Source organism: Juglans microcarpa x Juglans regia, chromosome 6D (assembly GCF_004785595.1).
Source record: "Juglans microcarpa x Juglans regia isolate MS1-56 chromosome 6D, Jm3101_v1.0, whole genome shotgun sequence".
In the NCBI taxonomy this organism is placed as follows: domain Eukaryota; kingdom Viridiplantae; phylum Streptophyta; class Magnoliopsida; order Fagales; family Juglandaceae; genus Juglans; species Juglans microcarpa x Juglans regia.
In genome coordinates this window covers 35,609,614-35,632,744 of record NC_054604.1, presented here as the reverse complement: position 1 = coordinate 35,632,744, position 23,131 = coordinate 35,609,614, and the positions used below count along the sequence as shown (strand labels likewise).

Sequence of the window (23,131 nt, the reverse complement as noted above, 5' to 3'; positions counted from 1 at the left end):
AAAGGCTGTACATTATATACGAACAAAACAAGTGCTCCTCTGCTTACCCAAAAAAAAAAAAAAAAAGTGCTCATCTTGTAAGTTAAAACTTAAGATTTCAGAATGTTCGACGCAGCCTATTGATTTCACCTAAAAAAAAAAAAAAAAAATCATTCTTTTGTATCTCTTTTTTGTCTTAGCTAGTTCATCGAACTAGAATCGTTCTGCAGAAAGTACACCTGCCTCGGAAAATGTGAACTCGAATGTTAGAATTGTTCTAAAAGACTTGTTATTTTTTACACGTATATATATAAAACGAAAGAAGGCGAGAAATTTAACCACAAAAAAAAAAAAATATATATATATATATATATAAGGAAATTTATAAAATGATATGATTTAATATGCTAAGTTAAATTATAAATATATAATATATAATTCTTTTGCGTCAATGACACTTTTAAAAGAAGGCAATTAAGAGAATATTGCAATATTTATAATTATGGGGCCCGTCTTGTGCTACCAATAAACTTGAAGTAAAAGTAACTTTTTTCACATTGATAGGAGAAAAGGGTGAGTGGGGTATCCCTTGGATTACCAGAAATCCTCAAAGTCACCCTTCATAAACCATAATTACGCCCAGAGGAGGCCCAGCATGCAAAGAAATAAAAAAAAATGAAAAACTGGCTTTTGGTTCACGAATCCTATACTGTCTGCCCATAATTTGTTCACTCCTATTGCCTTGTTCACAAAGTCATACATATAATGATCTCCATCATTGGAACAGCAAAAAAGAAAAAAGAAAAAAAGAAGAAGAAGGAAACAGATCAGAAATAAATAAATCTTAGTAGTTGTTTGTTATAGATATGCCTAGCTAGCTACATGCATGCATATATTTCTAGCACTTGCCAGAATCTCATTGCCTGTTGGCACTGTTGTGTGCAACCGAGATAAGCAAAAGCCAATAAGGGTGTGCTAGCTGGACTTAAAGCGCGAGAGGCTTCTGAACACGTCTAGCTTGATCCCGCGGCCTTCGAGCATGCATGCATGAGATGACAGTTGAAAGCAACCGCACACCCTTTCACCTTGAATTTTCATAGGTCTCGTCATCCACGTACTACTGCTGTCAAATTTAGAAAAAATTTTAAAAAAAATGATTTGTGATGTGTGAAGATGATAATTAGCAAAGTTCTTATAAATACCTCAAACAACAATTAACGTTAATTTAACAGATTATTCATGCGCCTATATATCTCTGGCATTTTTTTTTTTCCCGATCAGATTCTAATTCTGGTCTCAAATTCATGATAGGTGGCGCTTTTTTCTTTTTGTTTTACACTTGAATGCTGACGTATATACTTATTGATCGGAACCATACAAATGGGGCTATATCTGAAGGTTAGCAACAACCTTTTCTCTGAATTAAGTAACGAAGTGTGGGTAAAGGTAGCCAGAGTTTTTCTTCAATAAATTAAAGATAAAAACGAAAACCAAGTCAAAAGTCTTTGAGCTTTCAATACCCATGTGTGTTTCTTTATATATATATATATTGGATACTGTTATATGACCAAGTGAAAGTATATATGTTGATATTGTGTTTTAAACTCTTCTTATGATATCCTAACTTGATATATATTAATTCTAAGCAAAAATATATATATATATATATATTTCAAGCAATTTTATATGAAAGTTATTTCTGTTTAAAAATTTTGGTCTACGCCTAGCTAGCTAGTTTACAGAATGTACACTAGGACACACTACATGCAATACAAATACTGGCATGCATATATGGTTCTCTATCCGCTATCGAGCCTCTAACAGTGTAAGAGTTATCTCGTTGGTCGAAGATTGATGCTTGCTCGATGAAGAATCTGCATCAGTGGGATTTTTCCTTGCTAAGAAACCTGGTTCTTTAGGTTCAGGCAATAAACTCTCACCGCTCAACATCATAACCACAGACGACATGCTGGGCCTATCCTCAGGATGCTGTTGTACACATACGAGACTGATTTGGATGCACCGCAGCATCTGATCTGATAAACTGCAAGAGTCTCTTAAGCAAGTATCAACCAGCTCTAAAGGCCTGCCTTCTCTCCACAGATTCCATGCCTAGAACATTTTGAACCCTCTCTTGTTATTCATCAGTTCATTATATGTAAAATAGAAATGTAACTTTTTTTAACACTCACATGTCCAATAAGATTAAGACTCTGGCCCGGAAGGTAATACGCGCGGTTCTTCTTTCCACTTACTATCTCCATCAATAATATTCCAAAGCTAAAGACATCAGATTTTACTGAGAAAAACCCATCAATGGCATACTCAGGTGCCATATAACCACTGCAGAGCATCATTAGGAAGAAAGATTAGAAATAAATGGAGACCATATATTGAGCTTGTCCAGTGATACTTACTAAGTTCCAATCACTCGGTTTGTCTTTCCTTGGGTCTGATCTCCTCTAAAGGTTCTAGCTATGCCAAAGTCCGAAATTTTTGGGTTCATCTCACCATCAAGTAAGACGTTACTTGCTTTGAGATCTCTATGTATAATCCTCAATCTGGAATCTTCATGAAGATAAAGAAGCCCCCGAGCTACGCCACAGATTATGTGGAAGCGCTTGGACCAGTCTAGGACTTTACCTCTTGCTTGATCTGGGAAATTTCTCATTTATGTTAATCCATAGCTACCCTTAAACTGTAAAAAGAAAAAAAAAATCTACGCTCTTGGAAGAAACCATAACAAAATTGCATGTGGCTGAAATTTCTATGTTACAAGGAATTCGAACCGAAAATGAAGGTGTCCAGGCTTTTGTTGGTCATGTGTTCATAGATTAGCATTTTCTCCTCCCCTTGAATGCAACAACCAAGAAGCCTAACAAGATTTCGGTGCTGGAGCTTGGCAATCAATATAACTTCAGTTTTGAACTCATTCAATCCTTGTCCAGAACTCTCTGAAAGCCTCTTCACGGCAATTTCCTGTCCATCTACCAGTGTACCCTGAAAATTAACATTGTAGAGAGATGATCATAACTCTATGAATGCTACTTTGTTCTTAGGGTCCTCAAACTAGCATGTTGTTTATATATTACCTTGTATACAGCTCCAAAACCACCTTCCCCAAGCTTGTTATTGCTTGAAAAGTTGTTAGTGGCTTTAGTTATTGTCACCATGTTGAAGAGGGGGAGCTCCAGGTCTTCATATCGGCCTTCAACGTGCTGATTTATGATCAAATTTCTCTCAACAATTTCTGATGAAAGAAAAATGGATTACACAAGAAATCAGAATTGGGTGACTTGTAACTCGTATGTTTGGACTGAATACATGGTAGTCCAGTCAGAGATTCAGAAATATATATAACATGATCAATAGTCATTTATCCAAGGCTAATAAACTTCTTTTTTTTTTTTAAAAAAAGAGGAGAGGAATATTAGAATACCTCAAGCTATTTAAACTCTCTCTCGTTTCTCTCTCTCACCAGCTCTCGAATCTATGCCATGAAACTTGAAACAAGTATTCAAGTCACAAAGTCCAAACAGAGCCGGTGATCAAGGTTAATAGACACCTTACTCCTTTTACTATTCCTAGTGGGAACCCATTGACAAAATGAGAAACAGAAAATGCCTCAGCCTTTCAATTATGTCTAAAATGATTGTTTGAGAGGCCATTCATTGCAATTGGGCAGGTAAGAAGAGAAAATATATCATTTTGAAGCCAAAGGGGAAAATTGATTAAAAATAAGGACTGTAAGTTTCTAGCTCAAGTCGTGGTTGTCAATTTAAAATGACATTAAAAGGGGGTGCAGCTCACAGAAAATCTCGATTTACTCTTTGACATTTTCAATGGATTTTGATTGTTATCAGATGGCTAATGATTTTGCATCATATCTTTCCTTGTTCAGAGTATCAACAGCTGTTCCATAAATTTCTAGGAGATGTTCCGTACATTTCTAGGATGGTCAGTTGAACACTATGGCAGCAAGTTTACCTGAAGGTTAGAGAAAGTAACATTACCTCTGAACTTTGTCCTCCATTTGCACAGGAAACAGGCCATGAAGAGCATTGCAGAAACAATGGCAGGAACGAGTACAGATATTACTATCACCTTTGTCTTATGCTCGTCTTTCGCCTCTTCGTGGTTGATATGACATATAAAAGCAAACAATGTTTAAGACTAGCTAAAAAATATAAATAGAAGCAATGGCAAGCGAAAAAAATTGTTTTTAAGGAATAAAATAGGCTCAAGTTTGCAGAGTACAAATGGTTTAACATCAAAGTCACATTGACACACAACGAAGAAATCAGACAAACAAAACTAAGTTCCTACCTAACTCTGAAGCAGGCATTCTAACATATAGATTCTGTCCACCAAGTGAAACTTGCCTAATATCGATTAGATCATCACACCAGAGGGCGCAGCCACTACCTCCTCCTCTGATATCTGAATTTGTATAAGCCATACAGGAACAATTATTCAAGCATTTGGTCCTGCATTCCTCAAGATTCATACTCTCGTTCACCCAGGAATTTGTAGTCTCTGGCAATTTTAGCCCAACAAATTTAATAAACCCATGTTTATCTTTATCTTGACAGCTTAGTTGAGTAATGCGCACACATCCTTGAGACCAGTCCTTTGGGTTCCATGTTTCTTGTGATTTAGACTGGAATCCTTGTAAACATTGACAGACTGGTGACTCACCAATGATACAATTTCCATAGGCGCCACAAAGGTTGTAGTCATCACAGTTGTCTCTTGGCACAGATGAATACAGGCTCCAAGTTGAGGTTGCATCGATCCATATATAGCGTATACGGGAATAGTTAGTTTGGTTCATAACTATTCTTGATATTATCGATTTATTTATAAGATGGTATTCGTAGTATACCTCGTTCTCATTGTTGACGAAATTGAACTCGAAAACCGGGTTGTCTCTCAACTCCGGAGCACCGCTGTAACGAAGGCCATTCCAAGGGCCACTCCTGAAGTACTTCTCGGAGCCCTTCCACATGACTGCTTCAGGGTTATTAGTAAGTTCTAATCCCCAGGTAAAGTCTCCAGGAGATGGGTCATCCCAATTCTTCCAAGCGGATAAACGCCGGTCAAGACCAGTCTTGAAGTCCCACCCAAACTTCATCCCTGGTAACAGTGTATCTGAAGGATGATCAAAGCTTTGCCACAGATAATTCTCTGAATTTCCTTCTTCCCTATCTCTCAGTACTAAATTTCCATTATCTAAAAGCTGCAATATTGGACTCGAAGCCTCTTTTGTTGAATTTGCCAACCAAACAACACTAGTATTCTGGCTGAGAAGAACAAGGTTGCCGGTGCTGTTTATCATCAACACACCAGAAAAGTCTTCGATTGGATTGCGTCTATTTGCTACCCAAACAACAGTTTTAACTGGGATATTCCTGTACCAAATTCCCAAGTAACGGTTGGTGGAACTACCAAGGCTAAAGAAACCCAGTTCAAAGCCGCCTTCTCTGGAAATCAAGGTATTGCCCTCAATGATGGACTGGGATTGAGTAATGATATCAGCTGCACTGGAGACTCCGGAGAGGAAAAGAAGAAAGTTGGCACCCAAAAACATACAAGAATAAACGTCCATTCCTTAGTAGAGACAGAGATCTATGCTTAGAAGTTGAACTCGAGACACTTTCAGGTAGTCACAGAGTAAGGAGCAATTCATATATCACGACGACATGACGCACATGGGCTTGCTGACTTTGGAGGCTTGCAGTCCATGGTCCATATAGTCCATTACAAGGCCGGCAGATGGTAATTATACATTAAAAACAAAAACGATTGAAACCTTATTCAATATTGACGGGTTGGCTGAAAGTTTCAACTTTTTTTGTGGAAAACTACTTCCTAAAGTTAAAGTTTCTAATGCTAATATAATCCCTTACCAATGCGGAGTGAATTTTTGGACTCTTGGGGACGAAGATAACGTTGTATAAAGAGAATAAAATTTGGTTCTTGCCAAATGTACCTAGGATATATATCAACTTGTTGCTTTTGTGTCTAGCAATAAATTAAAGAAATTTTTCTTTGAAATTAATAGAGATAGAGACGGGCCTTGTCTCGTGCATCTGATCTGTTGGACTCGTTTTCTTTTTCTTTTTCTTTTTTCCGTTTTGGTACCGTGATAGTCTGGATATTTTTGACTTGGCACAAACACTCGTGATCTAGACTCTTCTTGTATGGGACGTTAAGATTACAAGTTTATGTTAATATATATCAGCATATGGATATGTCTAAGTTCCTAAGCTTTCCTTCTGCACTTTAAAGTTAATAAAATCTACCCCATTTATCAGCCTAGGACAAGGTTACAAATTCTAGTGATCCTCACAATATTTGTTCTGTGGATAGGTGATGCAGGATCAGACGCCCGAGCATACAATCCTTATCGAGCCTCCAATATTGAAATGCTTATTTCGTTGGTTGAAGATGATTCATGCTTGTAACTTGAGGAAGAAAATGTCTCGCGCGAATACTTTTCCATCAAGAAACCAGGTTCTTTGGGCTGTGGCAATGTAATCTCACTCCCCAACATTAGAACAACAGATGACATGCCCGGCCTATCCTCCGGACGCTGCTGCACGCATAAGAGACTAACATGCATGCAGCGCAACACATCTGACGCCGAGACTGAGTCCCCCATGCAAGCATCCAGCAGGTCCAGGGGCCTGCCTTCATTCCACAGTTTCCATGCCTAAAAGCATTGCAATTTAAATTTGTCATTCGCAGGTCTAACATATCCTGAAAAGAAGACTTCAAACTCTTTATATAAGACTTTACATATCCTATGAGGTTGAGGCTGTGGTCTTGATTATACAGCCCTCTACTTTTCTTTCCGCTGACTATCTCCAGCAAAAGGATGCCAAAGCTGAAAACATCTGATTTTGTTGAGAATAGTCCATCAAAAGCATATTCTGGCGCCATATAGCCACTGCATTTAATAATATCATTAATCATAAAGGGATAACATCAGTTACTAAACGCAGGTTTATAGAGGTAGCATATGAAAATGAGATCAATGATACTTACTAAGTGCCAACCACTCTGTTTGTGTTTCCTTCTGTTTGATCCCCTCCAAAAGTTTTAGCCATGCCAAAGTCTGAAATTTTAGGTTTCAACTCACTATCAAGTAAAACATTACTTGCCTTGAGGTCTCTGTGTATAATCCTCAATCTGGAATCTTGGTGAAGATAGAGAAGCCCACGAGCAATCCCGCATATGATTTGGAAGCGTTTAGACCAATCCAATATTCTACCTCTTGTTTGATCTGAGAAGTTTCTAGTTCAAGTTAATCTAACATTCTCAACCAACAAACTAAAAAAAACAAATATTCTATCGAAAATCAATGAAAGGATTACACTCGCTCTGCCCAACTAATTAGAATAGGTTCAGAGGGATTCAGACCAAAAAGGAAGTAGTCCAGGCTCTTATTTGGCATATATTCATAAACCAGCATTTTCTCTTCTCCCTCAATACAACAACCGAGAAGCTTCACTAGATTTCGGTGCTGAAGTTTGGCTATCAGTTTCACTTCATTTCTGAACTCATCCGGTCCTTGTCCAGAGATTCTCGAAAGCCTCTTCACAGCAACTTCTTGTCCATCTGCTAGTACACCCTGAAAGTACAAATTTTATCAAATGACTTCAAAAAATATAAGCGAAACAGGTGCTTATTTCTTTGATACTTATTGTCTATTGCATAGCAAATTTACCCTGTATACGGGTCCAAAACCACCTTCTCCAAGCTTGTTGGTGACCGAAAAGCCATCAGTGGCTCTAGAAATTGTGGATAGGTCCAACACTGGAAGCTCCATGTCTTCCTCTTGGACTTCCCTGTTCTGACCAATTAGTACACTTTTCTCTGTTTCCCCTCGTATGGGAAAAAAAGTAAAATTCAGAGTGAGCTTCACTTAAGAATACGATATGGACTTAAAATTCGGTAGATATTACACCATATTTATACGCAATCACAGGCTTCCCATTCTCAATAGTTATAGTACCTATAAAAATTCTGAATTCAGATTGCCTGCCCGGATTGCAGGTGACCCTAATCAACAAAATCTTGGGCCATGCTCTTATATGAGAAACACATTCTTTCTGGTTAAAAGATGCCATCCTGATCTGACGATTTGTTTCATTTGTTAACGTGTATGAGTGCCATTTATAAGTATTGATTCCACATCGAGGAAAAACAAAGAAGTGGAGCAGCTGCAATGCATAATTCGACCCAAAACCATTGGCTGCTTTTTGTCCCAAAACTGTTTATAATTTGCCGAACCACATCAAGTGCTCAGTTCGTGGGATTACAAATCCCTTTATACCTAGAGTATTAAAATTTTTGCTATGAGTCTATAGATTAAACGACTATACTTCATAGCGTAATAGGTAGTAGTCAGGTCCCACGTCATCAGTCTACGTAATTTTACCTCGTAAGCTTTTCCTTCTGCAAATGTAGTAGCTCACTAAAAGCATCCCAGAAACAACTGCTACGGATGCCACAACTATCGCTGCCATCCTCTTCTTACGACCATCTTCCATCTCTTCATCTTAGATTTATGAGCAGAAATGCAAATTCAGTTAATCATCACATGAAACTAAAACAAAATTCAGAAAGAAAGGAAGACGATCGAAATGATAATTGAACTTGATAACGTATCAAAATACTTACTGATGAAGTTCTATCATGCCAAGAAAAAAAAAAGGAAGAAGAAGACGTTTTTCTGTCACAAAACAAAACCCATACCTAGTTCGGAAGCTTGCATTCGAACATATAGAGTTTGCCCACTAGTTGGAAACTGCCTAATATCTAGTAGATCACCAAACCAGATGGCGCAGCCACTGCCTTTTCCTCTGATATCTGAGTTTGTATAAGCCATACAAGAACAGTTGTTCAAGCATTTTACCCTGCACTCGTTGAGATTCATACTTGTGTTCACCCACGAATGTGTAGTATCTGGGACTTTTAAGCCAACATATTGTACAAATCCGTCCTTATATTTGTCCTGACAGCTCAAAGGTGTGTTGCGTACGCATCCTTGATCCCAGTCCATTAATTCCCAGTTCTTTAGCGACTTAGGTTTGAATCCTTTTAAACATTGACAGGGGGAGACTCTGTCATCAAACAATTTCCATTGACACCACAGAGGTTATAACTGTCACAGTGGTCTTTAGGAGATGATGAGTAGGTCTCCCAAGTCTTTTCTGCTTCTAACCATACGCAGCGTTGAAAGGGAGCATAGTTGCTTTGGTTCAGAACTGCCATTGTCTTCATAGCCTTGTTTTTGAGGTTGAACGTGTAGTAGACCTCATCTTCATTAGAGACAAATTTGTATTCGTAAACTGGATTTGGCTTGAATGAAGGTGCTCCACTGGTTCCGATGCCATTCCAAGGGCCCGTGCGATAGTATTTTGCTGAGCCTTTCCAAATATATGATTCTGGGTAGCCGTAAAGTTCTAACTCAAAAGTGAAGTCTCCAGGAGACGGATCATCTCGATTCTTCCATGCTGTTAGTCGCCGGTTAAGACCTCGCCTTAAGTCCCATCCGAGCTTCATCCCTGCTAACAGTGTATCAGTTGGATAGTCAAAGCTTTGCCACAGATAGTCTTCTGAATTGGCATTTTTCTCGTCTCTTAGGACAAGATTTCCGGAATCTAACAGTTGCAACAACGGATTTTGAGCTTGTCTCGAAGAGTTTGTGGACCAAACAACCATCTTATTCTGACCGAGCAGGAGAGGGCTGCCTGTGCTGTTTATCATCAAACTGCCAGAAGAGTCGTTGATTGGGCTGCTTCGGTTTGCAACCCAAACAACGGTTTTAACTGGGATACTCTTATACCAAATTCCCAAGTAACGATTCTTGGAACTTCCAGGACTGAAGAAACCCAGTTCAAAGCTTCCTTCACTGGACACCAAGGTCTTGCCATCATTTAAAGATTGGGTTTGAGTAATGCTCTCTACACCAAACGAGGCCTTAAAGAAGAATAAAAAGATTAAATTTGGAATAACGAGCATAGAAGAAAGATTACCCATTGAGTTTTAGTTCTTGAGCTAGCTCTCTAGTTCCTAGTTATTGTAGACAGGCTATAGTGATGGCTATAGTGATGGCGTATTCAGAAGGGCATTCAGATTTCAAATGGCGCATCTGGAGGAAGGGCATAGGCCCTAGAGATGGCGTAGTTACAGTCAAGTATCGTGTGTTGACTCTTATGCATGTAAAGACGACACCAGCTCCAGGAGGGTCAGCGTCTGCGGGACCAAGAGGTCCCAGTCTCGAAAAATGTTGATTTGTATTCGTCCAGGTGATTCATGAGTGAGTGAGAAAAGTTTTGAAGAGGCTTTTGGTGGCTGGTTAGTAGTTACTCCTCTCAATTCCAAGAACACGAGCATCCTCTGGAAAGCAGTGATCCATGAGACTGATCAAATTGTTCATCTGGAAAGTAGCTAGGGAAGATTTCACATGTCCATCCTGCAACTTGACAAACGAGACACGTGAATTGAAATTGACAAACTTAGCCCGGTTTGAATGACAGATGAGATACAAATCCATGAGATACGGATTTGTATCTCATCTGAATTGGTACGGCTGGTTTATCTTAAACCTTAGTTTGAAGTTTTGTATCTAATCTCTCAAATTTCAACGCTCAGCAGTTACTCTCTGACGCCTACACTAATGCCTACAGTAAAAAGAACTGACGCAATATCAAATTATCAATTCAGCAGGCCTCCTTCCTTTCCCCATCCCATCTACATTAACTCCATTCCTTCTGATTTAAAAAATTAACAATGATAATGATATTTTTGAGAGCATTGAAGGTGGCTGGCTGCAGTTTGGGTATTTATTAGAAAATTCAAAATTAATGAATTGAAAAAAAAAAACAATATTTTTAATATATATAATTATTTGTTATAATTTTATATTTTATTGTAATATATAATTAAAAAAATATATTTCGAACTTCGTAAAATATAATATAATAAATAGTTCATAATTAAAATAATTTTATTTAACAAAAACAATGCGTTCGTATTTAAAAATATTGAAATAATTAAGCCCAGTACAAACTATAAAAAATATATTTTGTAAAAGTTAAAATATTTATAGGTTTTAAAATTAATAATATATATTATTTATTTTTAATATATTTATAATATTTTTCACTCAATAATTAAATACTTTTTAATAATTAGTAAGTCTCACCATTTTATCATATATCTAAAAAGTTAAAACTAATTCATCTAATTTCACTATGTAAACATATTTTTTTTACAAACTATTTTATTTTATCCTAATTTATTAAAAATTTTACTATTATTTAAAATATTTTATTTCATTCCATCTTAAATGTGTAATCAAACAAAGTCGATTTGAAATTAAAAATATTTTACATTCAAGTGATATTTTGAAAATAATTGCATACATGTATTTAGTCTTTTTTTTAAATAAAATGAGATAAATTGAGATAAAAATTAAAAGTTAAATAAAATATTATTAAAATATATATTTTTAATATTATTTTAATTAAAATTTATAAATATTGAATTATTAGTTTTGTTTTATATATAAATTTTAAAAAATTATAATAATTAAATAAAATAAGATAAGAATAAGTAAGAAAATAATACGATTGCATCGGCCCTAATATTTATCTTCAATGAATAGGCGCAGGCCTAATTGAGTTATATTTAGGTGTCGTTTAGATTTAAAAATAAATTAAAATGAGTTGTGAATAATAATAAGATGAATTGTAAATAATAATAAAATTTATAAATTAAAATTGTTAAATAATAGTAAAATGAGTTGAGATAAATTAAGAATATAAACTGGGCCTGCATTGTCCCTACTTAAAGCATTGATATTGGCTTCATCAAAGTTATCTCTAAAATTTGATGAAAAGTACATAATTTTTATAAATTTAAAACTTCTCTAATCATAACTCCACATTGAATTATCCATTGAATTCATCAAAATAATAATATAATATAATTTTTTTAATAAAAATATTTTTTTTTTCATATTTTATAATTATACTAATCATATGTTAATTAATAATTTAATTTAATTTTTATATTATTATTACAAGACAGTTAGAGATTAAATGTAAATAAAAAAGACTTTTAGAGATAAAAAATGAATAAAAAATAAATTTAATGAATGAATAGTAGACCTTTAAATTTAAAAAAATCTATAAATTTATTGTAGTTCAAAATTTTATATTTATCTATTTCATTAATTTAATATAATCCTATTTTAATAAAATTTATCAAATTTTATATTTGATTAAACTTTTAATAAAACCAATGCTAATCCTATTATTTTGATTCTCGTCTCGTCTCGTCACGTCACTAACGTGCCAAAAGACTGGCAATACGGTCCACTATTTTGACTGTTTTAAGGGAAAAAAAAAAAAAAGAAAAAAAAAAAGAAGCGATTTCTTATCAACTTTTTTGTTAGCCTTTTGATCAAGAAACCATAACATCGAATTAATCAACTCTATTTCCTGATTTTTGGGTAGGGATTGTTTTGGTATTTATTGGGACACATTTGATATTTTGGTCCATTTATATAATAAAACGGTATCTTAGTTATTAAAATAAATAAATAAATAAATACATACAAACAAGAGAGGAGACAAGTGAAAGGAAGGGCAAGAGTTTATTTGAATCCTAATAAAAGTTAAAAACTTTTACACATTAAAAAAGGAAAAAGAAAAGAAGAAAAAATAATTTAGCAGTCAATGTTGGAATTCATGTTCTAAAGCTTCGTTTAAACAAAAGTAGGACTCTTCCATGAGCTCAGGGCTCAATCTGAACATCAAAACGCAAAACTCCATCTGATTAAGGGCACCATCACCGTCGAAATCGCCTTCCTTTAACATGGAAAGCAGATCTTCATCTCTCAAGTCTTGCAGACCCAGCAGAGCGGAGTTCCTCTTGAGGCTATCGAAGGTGATGACCCCTTTGTCGCCGTCCACCAACAGATCGAAGCCGTTGCACAGCTCACCTATCAGGCCGTCCCCACCGAGCTTGTGGGCCATGGTCGGTAAGAAATCTTGGAACTGGCTTTCTGGGTTTTGGGATGCCATTGCAGTTTATTGCTTGCACAGAGAGAGAGAGAGAGAGAGAGAGGAGTTATTAAATTTGGGATGAAATTATTAGGAATGTGTAAATATACACATATATATAGGGTAGGAGCAGGAGGGGGTTGAGATTTCGAAGAAGGACAGGCCATGGAAGACAACTAAGGTACAGATCATATCACGAGTAAGGAGAGGATGGCGGTCCTTTTCGAAATTGCCTAGGGCTTTCTGAGAAGGCCGTGAAAGGGGTATAACCGTAATTCCGAATTAATGAACGTGTCGGACGAGTTCGTATTGTAGCTTTACTTCACTCGGAAGCTCGATCTCAAGGGTGAAACCGTACATTACTTAAGAGAGAAGGAATGATTTGTTCAAAAAAAGAAAGAGAGGAGAGATGATGTACTCGGTCAAATCGACGCGGAAAGTGTAAATTACATCCATGCCCTTTTGACGTGAACCAAGTGCTACGTGGAGGCCTTATTTGCAGAAAGACACGTTTCCATGCGATGTTGACCAGTAAACGTTCTCTCTTATTTGGGCCTGAATAGAGGAGGACCGAATTCCTTAAAACTCAAAAGTTTGCTACCAAAAGCCCAACAACGAGCCCCGCAACAAAAGCAAACATGGATTAATCAAGCTTTTTTTGTATTTCATATATGTCTCCTTTGAGCACTAGAAACGATTTTATTTTATTTTATTTTATTTTATTTATCTTATTATTATAATTTTATCAAATTTTTACATAAAATATAATAAATAATTTAACTTTTTAAAATCTTAAAATAATAATAATATTAAAAAATAATATTCTAACAATATTTTATTCAACTTTCATTTAAAATAATCTTATCTGGACCTGAATAAATGGATAGGAATAAAATATTTATTATAAAATTAAAACCTATCTGTTACGCACTACGTAGGAGAGGTGTGCTTCATGATGCCCACCACCCTCCCACTAAGTTAAAAATCACATTTTCTTGATCTTGGCAATTGTAATTTACTCTCCTTCACATATAATGATTAAAACAACTTTGTATAAACTACGGATAAGGATTTTTTTTTTTTTTTAATTTTAGAAGAGGCTTAAAAGTCTAAATTTTCAAAGAGATATAGAAAGAATATGTAGATTTGTAGTATATATTTCCATACAATAAATGCTACAAGGCTAAATAATAAATATTGTAAAACTCATAAATAGTGTTACTGTAACACTGTTACATGTAATCCGATACATATAACACGCATCCTATTAAGTCTTTTGATTTTTGACACCCAATTACGTCAATGACTCAAAGATCTCTTTTCTTGTTAAACACAAAGTAAACAGTCAACGCCAAGAATTCTAAATAATTGAGAGGTATTCTTTAGTCACAAATAAATTCTACAAAAGTAAATTTATAAACTAACGTGATTTAATGTGATATGTTAGATTATAAAACTATTTTTATTGTAAAATAAATATAACGTATTATATGAAACTATATCAATTTGTGAGTTTACTTTTGATGGTAATATTAAAGAGAATTGCCAGGGCAATTCTCTTTTACGAATTACATCTCTTTGTTCCCTCTCTTGCGTGGTAATAAAATATTAAAGGAAACATATATGCTCTCTGTCTTAGTTGACTTCTTGGTTTGAAGTACTTCAATTGTTTATACATAGTTAGGTATCGGTTGGCTTTTTCAGAATATCATCTTTTAATATTGTAAATGTTGCTGTTTTCGGTTGAGCGCTGATATTGTCATCTGAGTTGCATCGGTTTTAGTCGTGCTTCATGTTACGGTTATGATCTTTAGCATAATCCAAAATTTCCCATACTCAGTCAAGCATCTAAATGACAATATTATCACTCAACCTAGTCTTTTAATTAAGTAGCAGAGTGCGTACATTCTCAAAGAACATTAAATATTATACACACACACACACACACGAAACAGCATGATCAAGGTAAAGATGGAGGAACGCTGGAACGGTTCTCAAGCACATACATCACCTTCTTAATTTCAGTTCTTTATTAATCTCAAAATTTGATAAAAAATCTTTGGCATTAATTAATAATCCATTTCAATCATGATTTGAAGAATTTTCCACCTTTCAATCTTGCCCTTCAGAGAATATGTATGGTTGATTGCTTCAAAGTTCAAACTAAAAGAACTTAAGACGTTTAAGATTGTTTTACCAATTCCAAGTTCAACGAGCCCTATCTCTTGTGCTTCGTTTTATATGCTACAAATAATAAAGAACTTGGAAGTTGTGATCTGCCGTCCCTTGCATTTTATTCTCTCTTCGTCAGTCCATCCAACTAATTAGTTAGTTTGGATACCATGAAAGCCTTCATCGTACTTTACTTCTTGTGCTGCAGATTTCCCATCTCTGTAATCTCAGCTGTTACAGACACCATTGGTGTAACTGAATCAATTAAAGATGGCGTGACCAAAGTTTCATCAGGTGGGAATTTTGAGCTGGGATTCTTTAGTCCAGGTAATTCCAAGAGCCGGTATATAGGAATATGGTACAAGAAGATACCTACAACAACAGTGGTATGGGTTGCCAACAGAGATATCCCTCTTAACGATACATCAGGAGCTTTGAAACTTTTGGACCAGGGAATTCTTGTCCTTTCAAATGATGCTAATATCACCATTTGGTCTGCAAGTTCATCAAGATCAGCAACCAATCCGGTTGCACAGCTTTTGGATACAGGAAACCTTGTAGTAAGAGATAGAAATGAAAATGATCCGGAAAATTTCCTCTGGCAAAGTTTTGATCATCCGGGCGATACGTTTCTGCCGGGGATGAAGTATGGATTTAACTTGGTAACAGGCATGAATCGGCAGCTTACATCATGGAAGAGTGTTGACGACCCTTCAACAGGTGATTATACTAATCATCTTGATCCTAATGGAGTGCCACAGTTTTTTCTAAGGGAGGGTCCAGTTGTTAAATTCCGGACAGGACCATGGAATGGTCTCCATTTCAGCGGGATGCCAAATTTGAAACCGAACCCAATTTATACGTATGAGTTTGTTTCCAATCCGGAGGAGACTTACTATTCATATCATCTTATCGACACCTCAGTTGTTTCAAGAATGGAGTTAAAACCTGAAGGCAATCTGCAGCGTTTTACTTGGATTGATCGGACCCAGAGTTGGAGCCTCTACTTAACAGCACAAGTAGATGGCTGTGACAGGTACGGATTGTGTGGTGCATACGGTACGTGCAACATCAATAACTCCCCATATTGTGGGTGCATAAAAGGTTTTGTGCCGAAATTTCCTGAAGACTGGAACGCGGCGGATTGGTCACATGGATGTGTGGTAAAGACGCCTTTGAGTTGCAGTGATGGAGAGGGCTTTGTGAAATATTCTGGAATTAAGTTGCCAGACACACGGCAGTCCTGGTATAACAGGACTATGGACCTTAATGAATGCAAGAAGCTTTGCTTAGAAAATTGCACTTGTATAGCTTGTGCGAATCTGGATGTCAGAGAAGGAGGAAGTGGGTGCATACTTTGGTTTGGAGAACTGATTGATATCAGAGAGTACTCTGAAAATGGGCAAGACATCTACATAAGGATGGCTGCCTCTGAATTAAGTATGGTTCCTGTATTCTTAATAATTATTTTCTTTTTAGATTTAAAGTGAGAATTAGACCCACTTAAATATAAGCATATGTCAGCATAAGGAACAGTTCGGAGGCGGAAAAAAATGATAGAATGATTTTGGACTATTGTATGGCATAATGCTAATGCTAATTACTTCATATTGAGTTAATTGCAGCAGCATATGGAAGCTCTAAAGGAAAGAAACGAGTGAGGACCATAGTTATCTCTGTACTGTCTTTTGGAATGGCTCTCCTCGGCCTAAGCTTGATGTTATTTGTCTTGAAGAAGAAGCGAAAAAGAGAAGGTAAAAGATTTTCAAAGAACCAACAACTGTTTTCATCAGTGAAAATTTGTAGTCAAAGAAAGGGTGACTGATCTTAGACCAGCCACTCCAGCAGGATTCTGTTTCATATTTCAAGCTCTCATTAAGTTCACCATGCCTTGCATCAATTAGTACGGTGCATTGGGTAAAAGTCCTTCTAGATGTGGTTCTGTACTTTGTAATTGACATCAGCTAGGAAGAATCAATGAGGATGTGTGGAGAATATCATATCTGTGAATACCACCCGGGTACTTAGTTCATATCTGCCCCATTTCTTTGCAGGATGTATCTTATACAATCCAGAACAAGAGGCCGGCAATGGAAGGGAGAATGAAACTTTGGACCTACCATTATTTGATTTTGCCACAATAGCTTATGCCACAGAGAACTTTTCAACTCAAAATGAGCTTGGACATGGCGGATTTGGACTTGTCTACAAGGTATTTGCATCGAAACACTGGTATGCAGTTTCATTTCATGGATATATTTGAGACTATCTAATGATCTGCATGGAACAAAATTCAGGCACCAACATAGTAGGACTATTCTGCCTATAATTCTTATTTTCTACTCCCATGTTTTTTTAAATAGCTACAGCTTAGTACACAAAATTCATCCTTCTGAACTTGCATCACTTTTTAGTAGCAGTTTGTTTTCTGAAAAAAGGTATTGGCCTCTGAGTTTGTCCATGTGAAACTTAAAAGAAAACAATGCTGTGCATGCATTTATATTGGTAATCAAACAAAAGGGTGATCCTTGTGCAATAATATGAAACTAGTGTCTGCACAAACTATATTTTACCCCCTTTTTTAAGTCATCCAGGCGGAGGCATGCGTATTTTAGAGGCATACAAAGAAACAAAGAACTTCTCCACCAATGTGAATGCATACAAAGAAACAAATATATGCGCATGGTATTCCTTATATCTGTCATCTGTGTACTGTGATCGATAAAAATAGTTGATATTCAGGGCATTTTAGAGGCAGGACAAGAAGTAGCTGTTAAGAGGCTGTCATCGGAATCAAGACAAGGACTCAACGAATTCAAGAACGAAGTTTCTAGCATTTCCAAACTTCAACATCGAAACCTTGTGAAGCTTTTAGGATGTTGCATCCAAAAAGACGAAAGGATGCTCGTATATGAATACATGCCCAACAAGAGCTTGGACTCCTTTATATTTGGTTTGGCTCTCTCAAGAACTCTTACTTGGACTAAAACTTTTTCTACCATGAGCTTCAAAGTTCTCCAACTTCCTTTTGAATTGATGTTTTGAAAAAGAGAAAAGATATTTACAACCGTGAATTGTGCAACCGCCGCGTAATCGCTTTGAAAAAGTGAATAAAACATGAGACTCACATGAAAAAAAATTAATTTTTTAGTAGTAGACCCCACTCTTTTTCAAAGCGATTACGCGGCGTTTACATACTTCACAGTTGTATGTAGAATTACTCTTTGAAAAATCCCTCATTTGTAGATAAATTGGAATGGAATTGTACCAACCATCATTTTTTTTAATGTTCGTTTGCAGATCCAAAGAGAAACATATCATTAGATTGGCCTCAGCGTTTCCACATTATCAATGGGATTGCTCGGGGGCTACTTTATCTTCATCAAGACTCCAGACTCAGAATTATCCACAGAGATCTAAAAGCTAGCAATGTGTTACTGGACAATGGCATGAATCCAAAAATCTCAGACTTTGGCATGGCCAAAATATTTGGAGGAGATCAAACGGAAGCACAGACAAGCAGAGTGGTTGGAACATTGTAGGAATTTCTATAACATTGTATATTGCCACCAATGTCCATAACTTGTATTGATTTAATCAATGATTTTGCTGCAGCGGTTACATGTCTCCAGAGTATGCAATTGACGGGCTATTCTCGGTGAAATCTGATGTATATAGCTTTGGTGTTTTGGTACTAGAGATAGTGAGTGGAAAGAGAAACAGGGGATTCAGCCATCCAGACCACAATTTGAACCTTCTTGGGCATGTAAGTGATGTCAAGCTAGATATTCTCAATTATTTCATGAGCCATGATTCTCAGTCAACTTTGTGCTATATCTTAAGAGAATTTCCATATTTTTCTCCCCTCCCCCTCATTTTTTTTTTTTTTTTATAAAATGGTTTAAATTCATCCAGGCATGGAGACTGTACAAGGAGGAGAGACGGATATTGGAACTGGTTGATAAATCAGTAAAGGATTCGTGTAACCCAACAGAAGTGCTAAGATCAATACATATGGGTCTATTATGTGTGCAGCAAAGTCCAGAACATAGACCAAGCATGTCCACTGTGGTTTTGATGTTGAGTAGTGAGGCTGTACTACCTGTGCCTAAACAGCCTGGTTTTCTCACCGAAAGGTATCTTTCGGACATGGATTCCTCGCGAAGCAAGCGAGAAATATCTTCCAGTAATGGACTCTCTATTACATCTGTAGAGGCTCGATAATTTATTTATTTAAAAAAAAAAAAACCGAAAAGACTTGTAAATTCTTAATTATTTATCCGTCTGCTCTAGTGCTTCGTTGTTTATAATCGTCAGTTTGTTTATGGAAATTTGGTGAGGTGCCTTATATGTTACCATATTTGAAACGAATTCCGCCTTCTTCAGATTGAGAGACCAAAATAACCGGGATTGACTCTTATAATGATAAGCATATTGGATCAACAGCTGAAGATAAAAGTCAAGACCAAATTACACGGCAACACAAGCATGATCAACATCCACATAAAACAAAAGATAAATGCTAGCCAAACTCACATCAATCTCAATCAAGAGCAGATATAGCTAAGGAAAATCGGAGAAACCGCTCAAGACTTTAATACCACTTGTTAGAAATCGGAGATGATGCATTAGTGATTTAGGAATAATGGAAAAATGATTTTGGAAAAGAAAAGCATGCACAAGGCCAGCATTGAAAGGAAAACTAATGTTCTTTGGAGCATTTTTCTCTCATTCTAGAAGAATAGATCGATTTCTTTTGACTTTAGATACAAGAGACATCCCATGTGGGCTATTCATTGGTGAAGTATACACATCAATCCTTGAATGCTTCCAAGTTCTACCCTTGCCTCTTCTCTCTGAGTGCCACTTTCTCCCTCCATTCCTATCATTCTCTGTTAAGAATTTTCTCTCCTCAATTCTCAACTCAATGAGTTGCTGAAAAATTGACTTGAAGCCCGTGGGACCGACTTTCACCAACTATGAATCGAGACGGAAGAATGTGTAGTCCAAGTGAGTATTTTTTATGTCCAAAGTAAAATATGAGCTACAAATTGAGTCGTTCACTGAAATGAGATTGCAGGAATTGAATACCTACAATGATTTGGGGAAGATGTTTGGCCTATGCCTAGTCAAAATTTCCTATTCCATTATTCAATTGCATTTCTGGTGAAAAATTGGGTGCAACTCTATAGCATATCAGGAAAGAACTGTTTTTTAAATCTTCACGGAAATACATAAAGTTCAAAGCATATTCTGACTGCATAAATTTCAAAAGAACCCCCCCCCCCCCCCCCCCCCCCCCCCCCCAAGAGCCAAGAGGGTGATTCCATTTGCTGAATAAGTTGCATTTTTGCTAGACGAAGAATCTCTTTCCGGTGAATCTGTATAGAAACCCGGCTGCCTTGGGATAGGCAATAAACTTTCACTGTTTAACATTAGAACCACAGACGACATGCTTGGTCTATCTTCAGGTCTTTGTTGCACACATAACAGACCCACTTGAATCAGTCTTAATACTTTAGATCGTGTGTTTGCATCACCTACTAACTCATCGATTAATTCCATCGCCCTATCTTCAATCCATAGTCTCCATGCCTGAAACAAATTTAAGCCATATTTCTGAGGGTCAGAATTCCTTCAAATATGCTCATCTGTCGTTGCATATTACAATCTATTATTTTGGAACAACACCGTTAATCAATAGAATCCCATTCGGCATTCTCCATGCTTACATGTCCAAGAAGATTAAGGTGGTGGTCTGGATGACAGAATCCCCTGTTCTTCTTCCCACTCACTATCTCCAATACTAAAACTCCAAAGCTAAAGACGTCAGATTTCACAGAATACTTCCCATGCACCGCATACTCAGGAGACGTATAGCCAGGGTGCATTGTGCCTTTGGTGTGCATTGTGCGGTTTGTTTAGTTTCACGTCAATGATATCATATAAATTTTTCTTGTCTTTCTTACATGATTTTTTTTTTTTCATTTGGGTTATTCTCGACTTCATTAAATTTCTTGCCTATCACCTGTACATAATTTTCCTTTACAACCTTTGAGATGTTTTTAACCACATATTAATCAGTTAACTAACTAGAAGTTTCAATAGAGTTTATCTAATAGTTAAAACAAATCTAAAAGATTCTTGCATATGAGAGGTAGCAAATTTGTCTAGCTAAATGATTGATGAGACGTTTCTAGAGAGATAGAGAGAGTATGTGAAGAATTTATTTTCTTTTGTGAAGAATTTATTAGTTATTCACATGCTTTTTTTGTTTACTTATTAATAGTAATACAACTATACAATAAAAAATCTAACGACTTTTATATTATTAGATACTTTTTCAAGTTTATTCTTAATCAATAATTTTTTTTTAAAGTTTAGAAAAATATGAGTAAATCGAGAAAAATTATATAATTTTATAACGTATAATTATTTTTTTATATAATCACATGTAAAAAGTACATATTACTTATGCTGACACATACCGCACACTTTGCCGATCACTCCCCAGACACTAAATCCTAGTTTTGTCCCTGCATATAGCCACTGCAAATGCAAATGTAAGGACAAGGACAATGAAGTTCGAAAATAGTTGGATGTAATCTATAAGAGAAATATAAACGTTCTTACTATGTTCCAACAATCCTATGGGTCTTGGCCTCAATTTGATCTCCCCCAAATGATCTAGCCAGGCCAAAGTCCAAAATTTTTGGATTCATGTTAACATCTAGTAGGACATTGCTGGCTTTAAGATCTCTATGGATGATCCTCAGTCTAGAGTCTTCGTGAAGATAGAGAAGCCCTTTGGCAATGCCACCAATAATGTTCATGTGCTTGCGCCAATCTAACAATTTACTCCTTGTCTGGTCTGTCCAATTTCACCTTCACGTTAGTACAAACCTTGCCGAATTCTCAACAAAAAACTCATTAACTGAAGAAGATAAAACCAAACATGAATGTCCTGCATTAGAAGGGTCAAAGTTCAAACCAAAAATGAAGGACTCCAAGCTTTTGTTAGGCATGTAATCGTAGATTAACATTTTTCTCATTTTCTTCCATGCAACACTCAAGAAGCTTTACAAGATTGCGGTGCTGAAGTTTAGCAATTAATTTGACTTCATTTTTGAACTCGTTAGGTCCTTGTCCAGAATTCTTTGAAAGCCTCTTTACAGCTATCACTTGCCCTTCTACCAGTGTACCCTGAAAATCAATAGCTTAGGAAATGTTGTAAAAAAAAAGAGAGTACAGTTTACATGGTATGGACATTTTTGTTCACCTTATACATGACATGCAGGTCCAAATCCGGCTTCTCCCAGCTTCTTGTTGCTTGAAAAGTTATCGGTGGCATTTGCTATGGCTGTCAAATCAGTTATTGGGAACTCCACGTCTTCGTTCGGCCCTCATTGTAGTGATCTTTCCTTCGTCTTCTTTTTGCCATTCCTGAAATATTAGGAGTTGAATTGGACACGATTATCTTGTAGAAACTTCTCAGCAGTTAAATGTATATACATAGCATCATGCATCAGAAATGATCATTCAATGTCTTATAGCTTTACCTTTCAAGCTAAATTTCTTCTTCTGTATGTATAAGATCACTCCCAAGTGTTAGAATTCCTGTGACTTGTAGCTTTACCTTTCAAGCTTTACCATTAAATAATGCAATTATACCCCTTATTAAAACTAATTTTAATTTTATAAAATCATCCTCAATTTTATATAGAGTTAAAAAAAGTTTTGTTACAAATTAACAATGATACACATCATACACTCAACACCTATAACTTTTTTATAGGATTTAGGGATATTTTTTATAGAATATGAGAGTGCTTTTCAAAATGTGTGAGACTTTTTTTATAAGGTGTGAGATGTGAGATGGTGAACAGTGGTTGATGAGA

General features: G+C 36.1%; 4 protein-coding genes and 1 pseudogene across 4 annotated transcripts; 1 reads left to right on the top strand and 4 right to left on the bottom strand.

The window, feature by feature from the left end:
• Nucleotides 1-1,647: 1,647 nt before the first annotated feature.
• On the bottom strand, nucleotides 1,648-5,760 carry LOC121235839 (G-type lectin S-receptor-like serine/threonine-protein kinase At4g27290). Its single transcript, XM_041132263.1, has 7 exons — nucleotides 4,306-5,760; nucleotides 3,993-4,109; nucleotides 3,072-3,229; nucleotides 2,769-2,979; nucleotides 2,397-2,634; nucleotides 2,172-2,322; nucleotides 1,648-2,091 (listed from the first exon to the last, which is right to left on the bottom strand). Exons 1-7 carry the CDS (start codon nucleotides 5,585-5,587, stop codon nucleotides 1,786-1,788), a joined length of 2,463 nt encoding a protein of 820 aa, XP_040988197.1. The 5' UTR covers nucleotides 5,588-5,760; the 3' UTR covers nucleotides 1,648-1,785.
• Nucleotides 5,761-6,163: 403 nt separating this feature from the next.
• LOC121235840 (G-type lectin S-receptor-like serine/threonine-protein kinase At4g27290) lies at nucleotides 6,164-10,433 on the bottom strand. The gene is given in 8 exon segments (XM_041132264.1): nucleotides 6,164-6,694; nucleotides 6,781-6,931; nucleotides 7,030-7,267; nucleotides 7,405-7,615; nucleotides 7,712-7,860; nucleotides 8,426-8,539; nucleotides 8,743-9,102; nucleotides 9,105-10,433. Coding segments are annotated over 8 exon segments (2,457 nt in total). The 5' UTR covers nucleotides 10,030-10,433; the 3' UTR covers nucleotides 6,164-6,385.
• Nucleotides 10,434-12,633: 2,200 nt separating this feature from the next.
• LOC121235841 (calcium-binding protein KRP1-like) lies at nucleotides 12,634-13,409 on the bottom strand. The gene has a single exon (XM_041132265.1). The coding sequence runs from the start codon at nucleotides 13,080-13,082 to the stop codon at nucleotides 12,732-12,734; it is 351 nt and encodes a 116-aa protein (XP_040988199.1). The 5' UTR covers nucleotides 13,083-13,409; the 3' UTR covers nucleotides 12,634-12,731.
• Nucleotides 13,410-15,344: 1,935 nt separating this feature from the next.
• On the top strand, nucleotides 15,345-19,542 carry LOC121235837 (G-type lectin S-receptor-like serine/threonine-protein kinase At4g27290). Its single transcript, XM_041132262.1, has 7 exons — nucleotides 15,345-16,673; nucleotides 16,859-16,987; nucleotides 17,288-17,445; nucleotides 17,976-18,186; nucleotides 18,534-18,771; nucleotides 18,849-18,999; nucleotides 19,149-19,542. Exons 1-7 carry the CDS (start codon nucleotides 15,404-15,406, stop codon nucleotides 19,455-19,457), a joined length of 2,466 nt encoding a protein of 821 aa, XP_040988196.1. The 5' UTR covers nucleotides 15,345-15,403; the 3' UTR covers nucleotides 19,458-19,542.
• Nucleotides 19,543-19,703: 161 nt separating this feature from the next.
• On the bottom strand, nucleotides 19,704-22,613 carry LOC121235584 (annotated as a pseudogene).
• Nucleotides 22,614-23,131: the final 518 nt, after the last annotated feature.

Excerpts from the sequence above, each read along its gene's own strand:
- LOC121235839 (XM_041132263.1), bottom strand. The coding sequence starts at position 5,587 with ATGGACGTTTATTCTTGTATGTTTTTGGGTGCCAACTTTCTTCTTTTC. Across the intron at positions 2,635-2,768 it reads CCTGGACACCTTCATTTTCG|ATCAAGCAAGAGGTAAAGTC; the intron begins GTTCGAATTCCT and ends GAAATTTCCCAG. Across the intron at positions 2,092-2,171 it reads GTCTTAATCTTATTGGACAT|GCATGGAATCTGTGGAGAGA; the intron begins GTGAGTGTTAAA and ends AAAATGTTCTAG.
- LOC121235841 (XM_041132265.1), bottom strand. The coding sequence starts at position 13,082 with ATGGCATCCCAAAACCCAGAAAGCCAGTTCCAAGATTTCTTACCGACC.
- LOC121235837 (XM_041132262.1), top strand. The coding sequence starts at position 15,404 with ATGAAAGCCTTCATCGTACTTTACTTCTTGTGCTGCAGATTTCCCATC. Across the intron at positions 16,988-17,287 it reads GAAGAAGCGAAAAAGAGAAG|GATGTATCTTATACAATCCA; the intron begins GTAAAAGATTTT and ends ATTTCTTTGCAG. Across the intron at positions 18,187-18,533 it reads CTTGGACTCCTTTATATTTG|ATCCAAAGAGAAACATATCA; the intron begins GTTTGGCTCTCT and ends GTTCGTTTGCAG.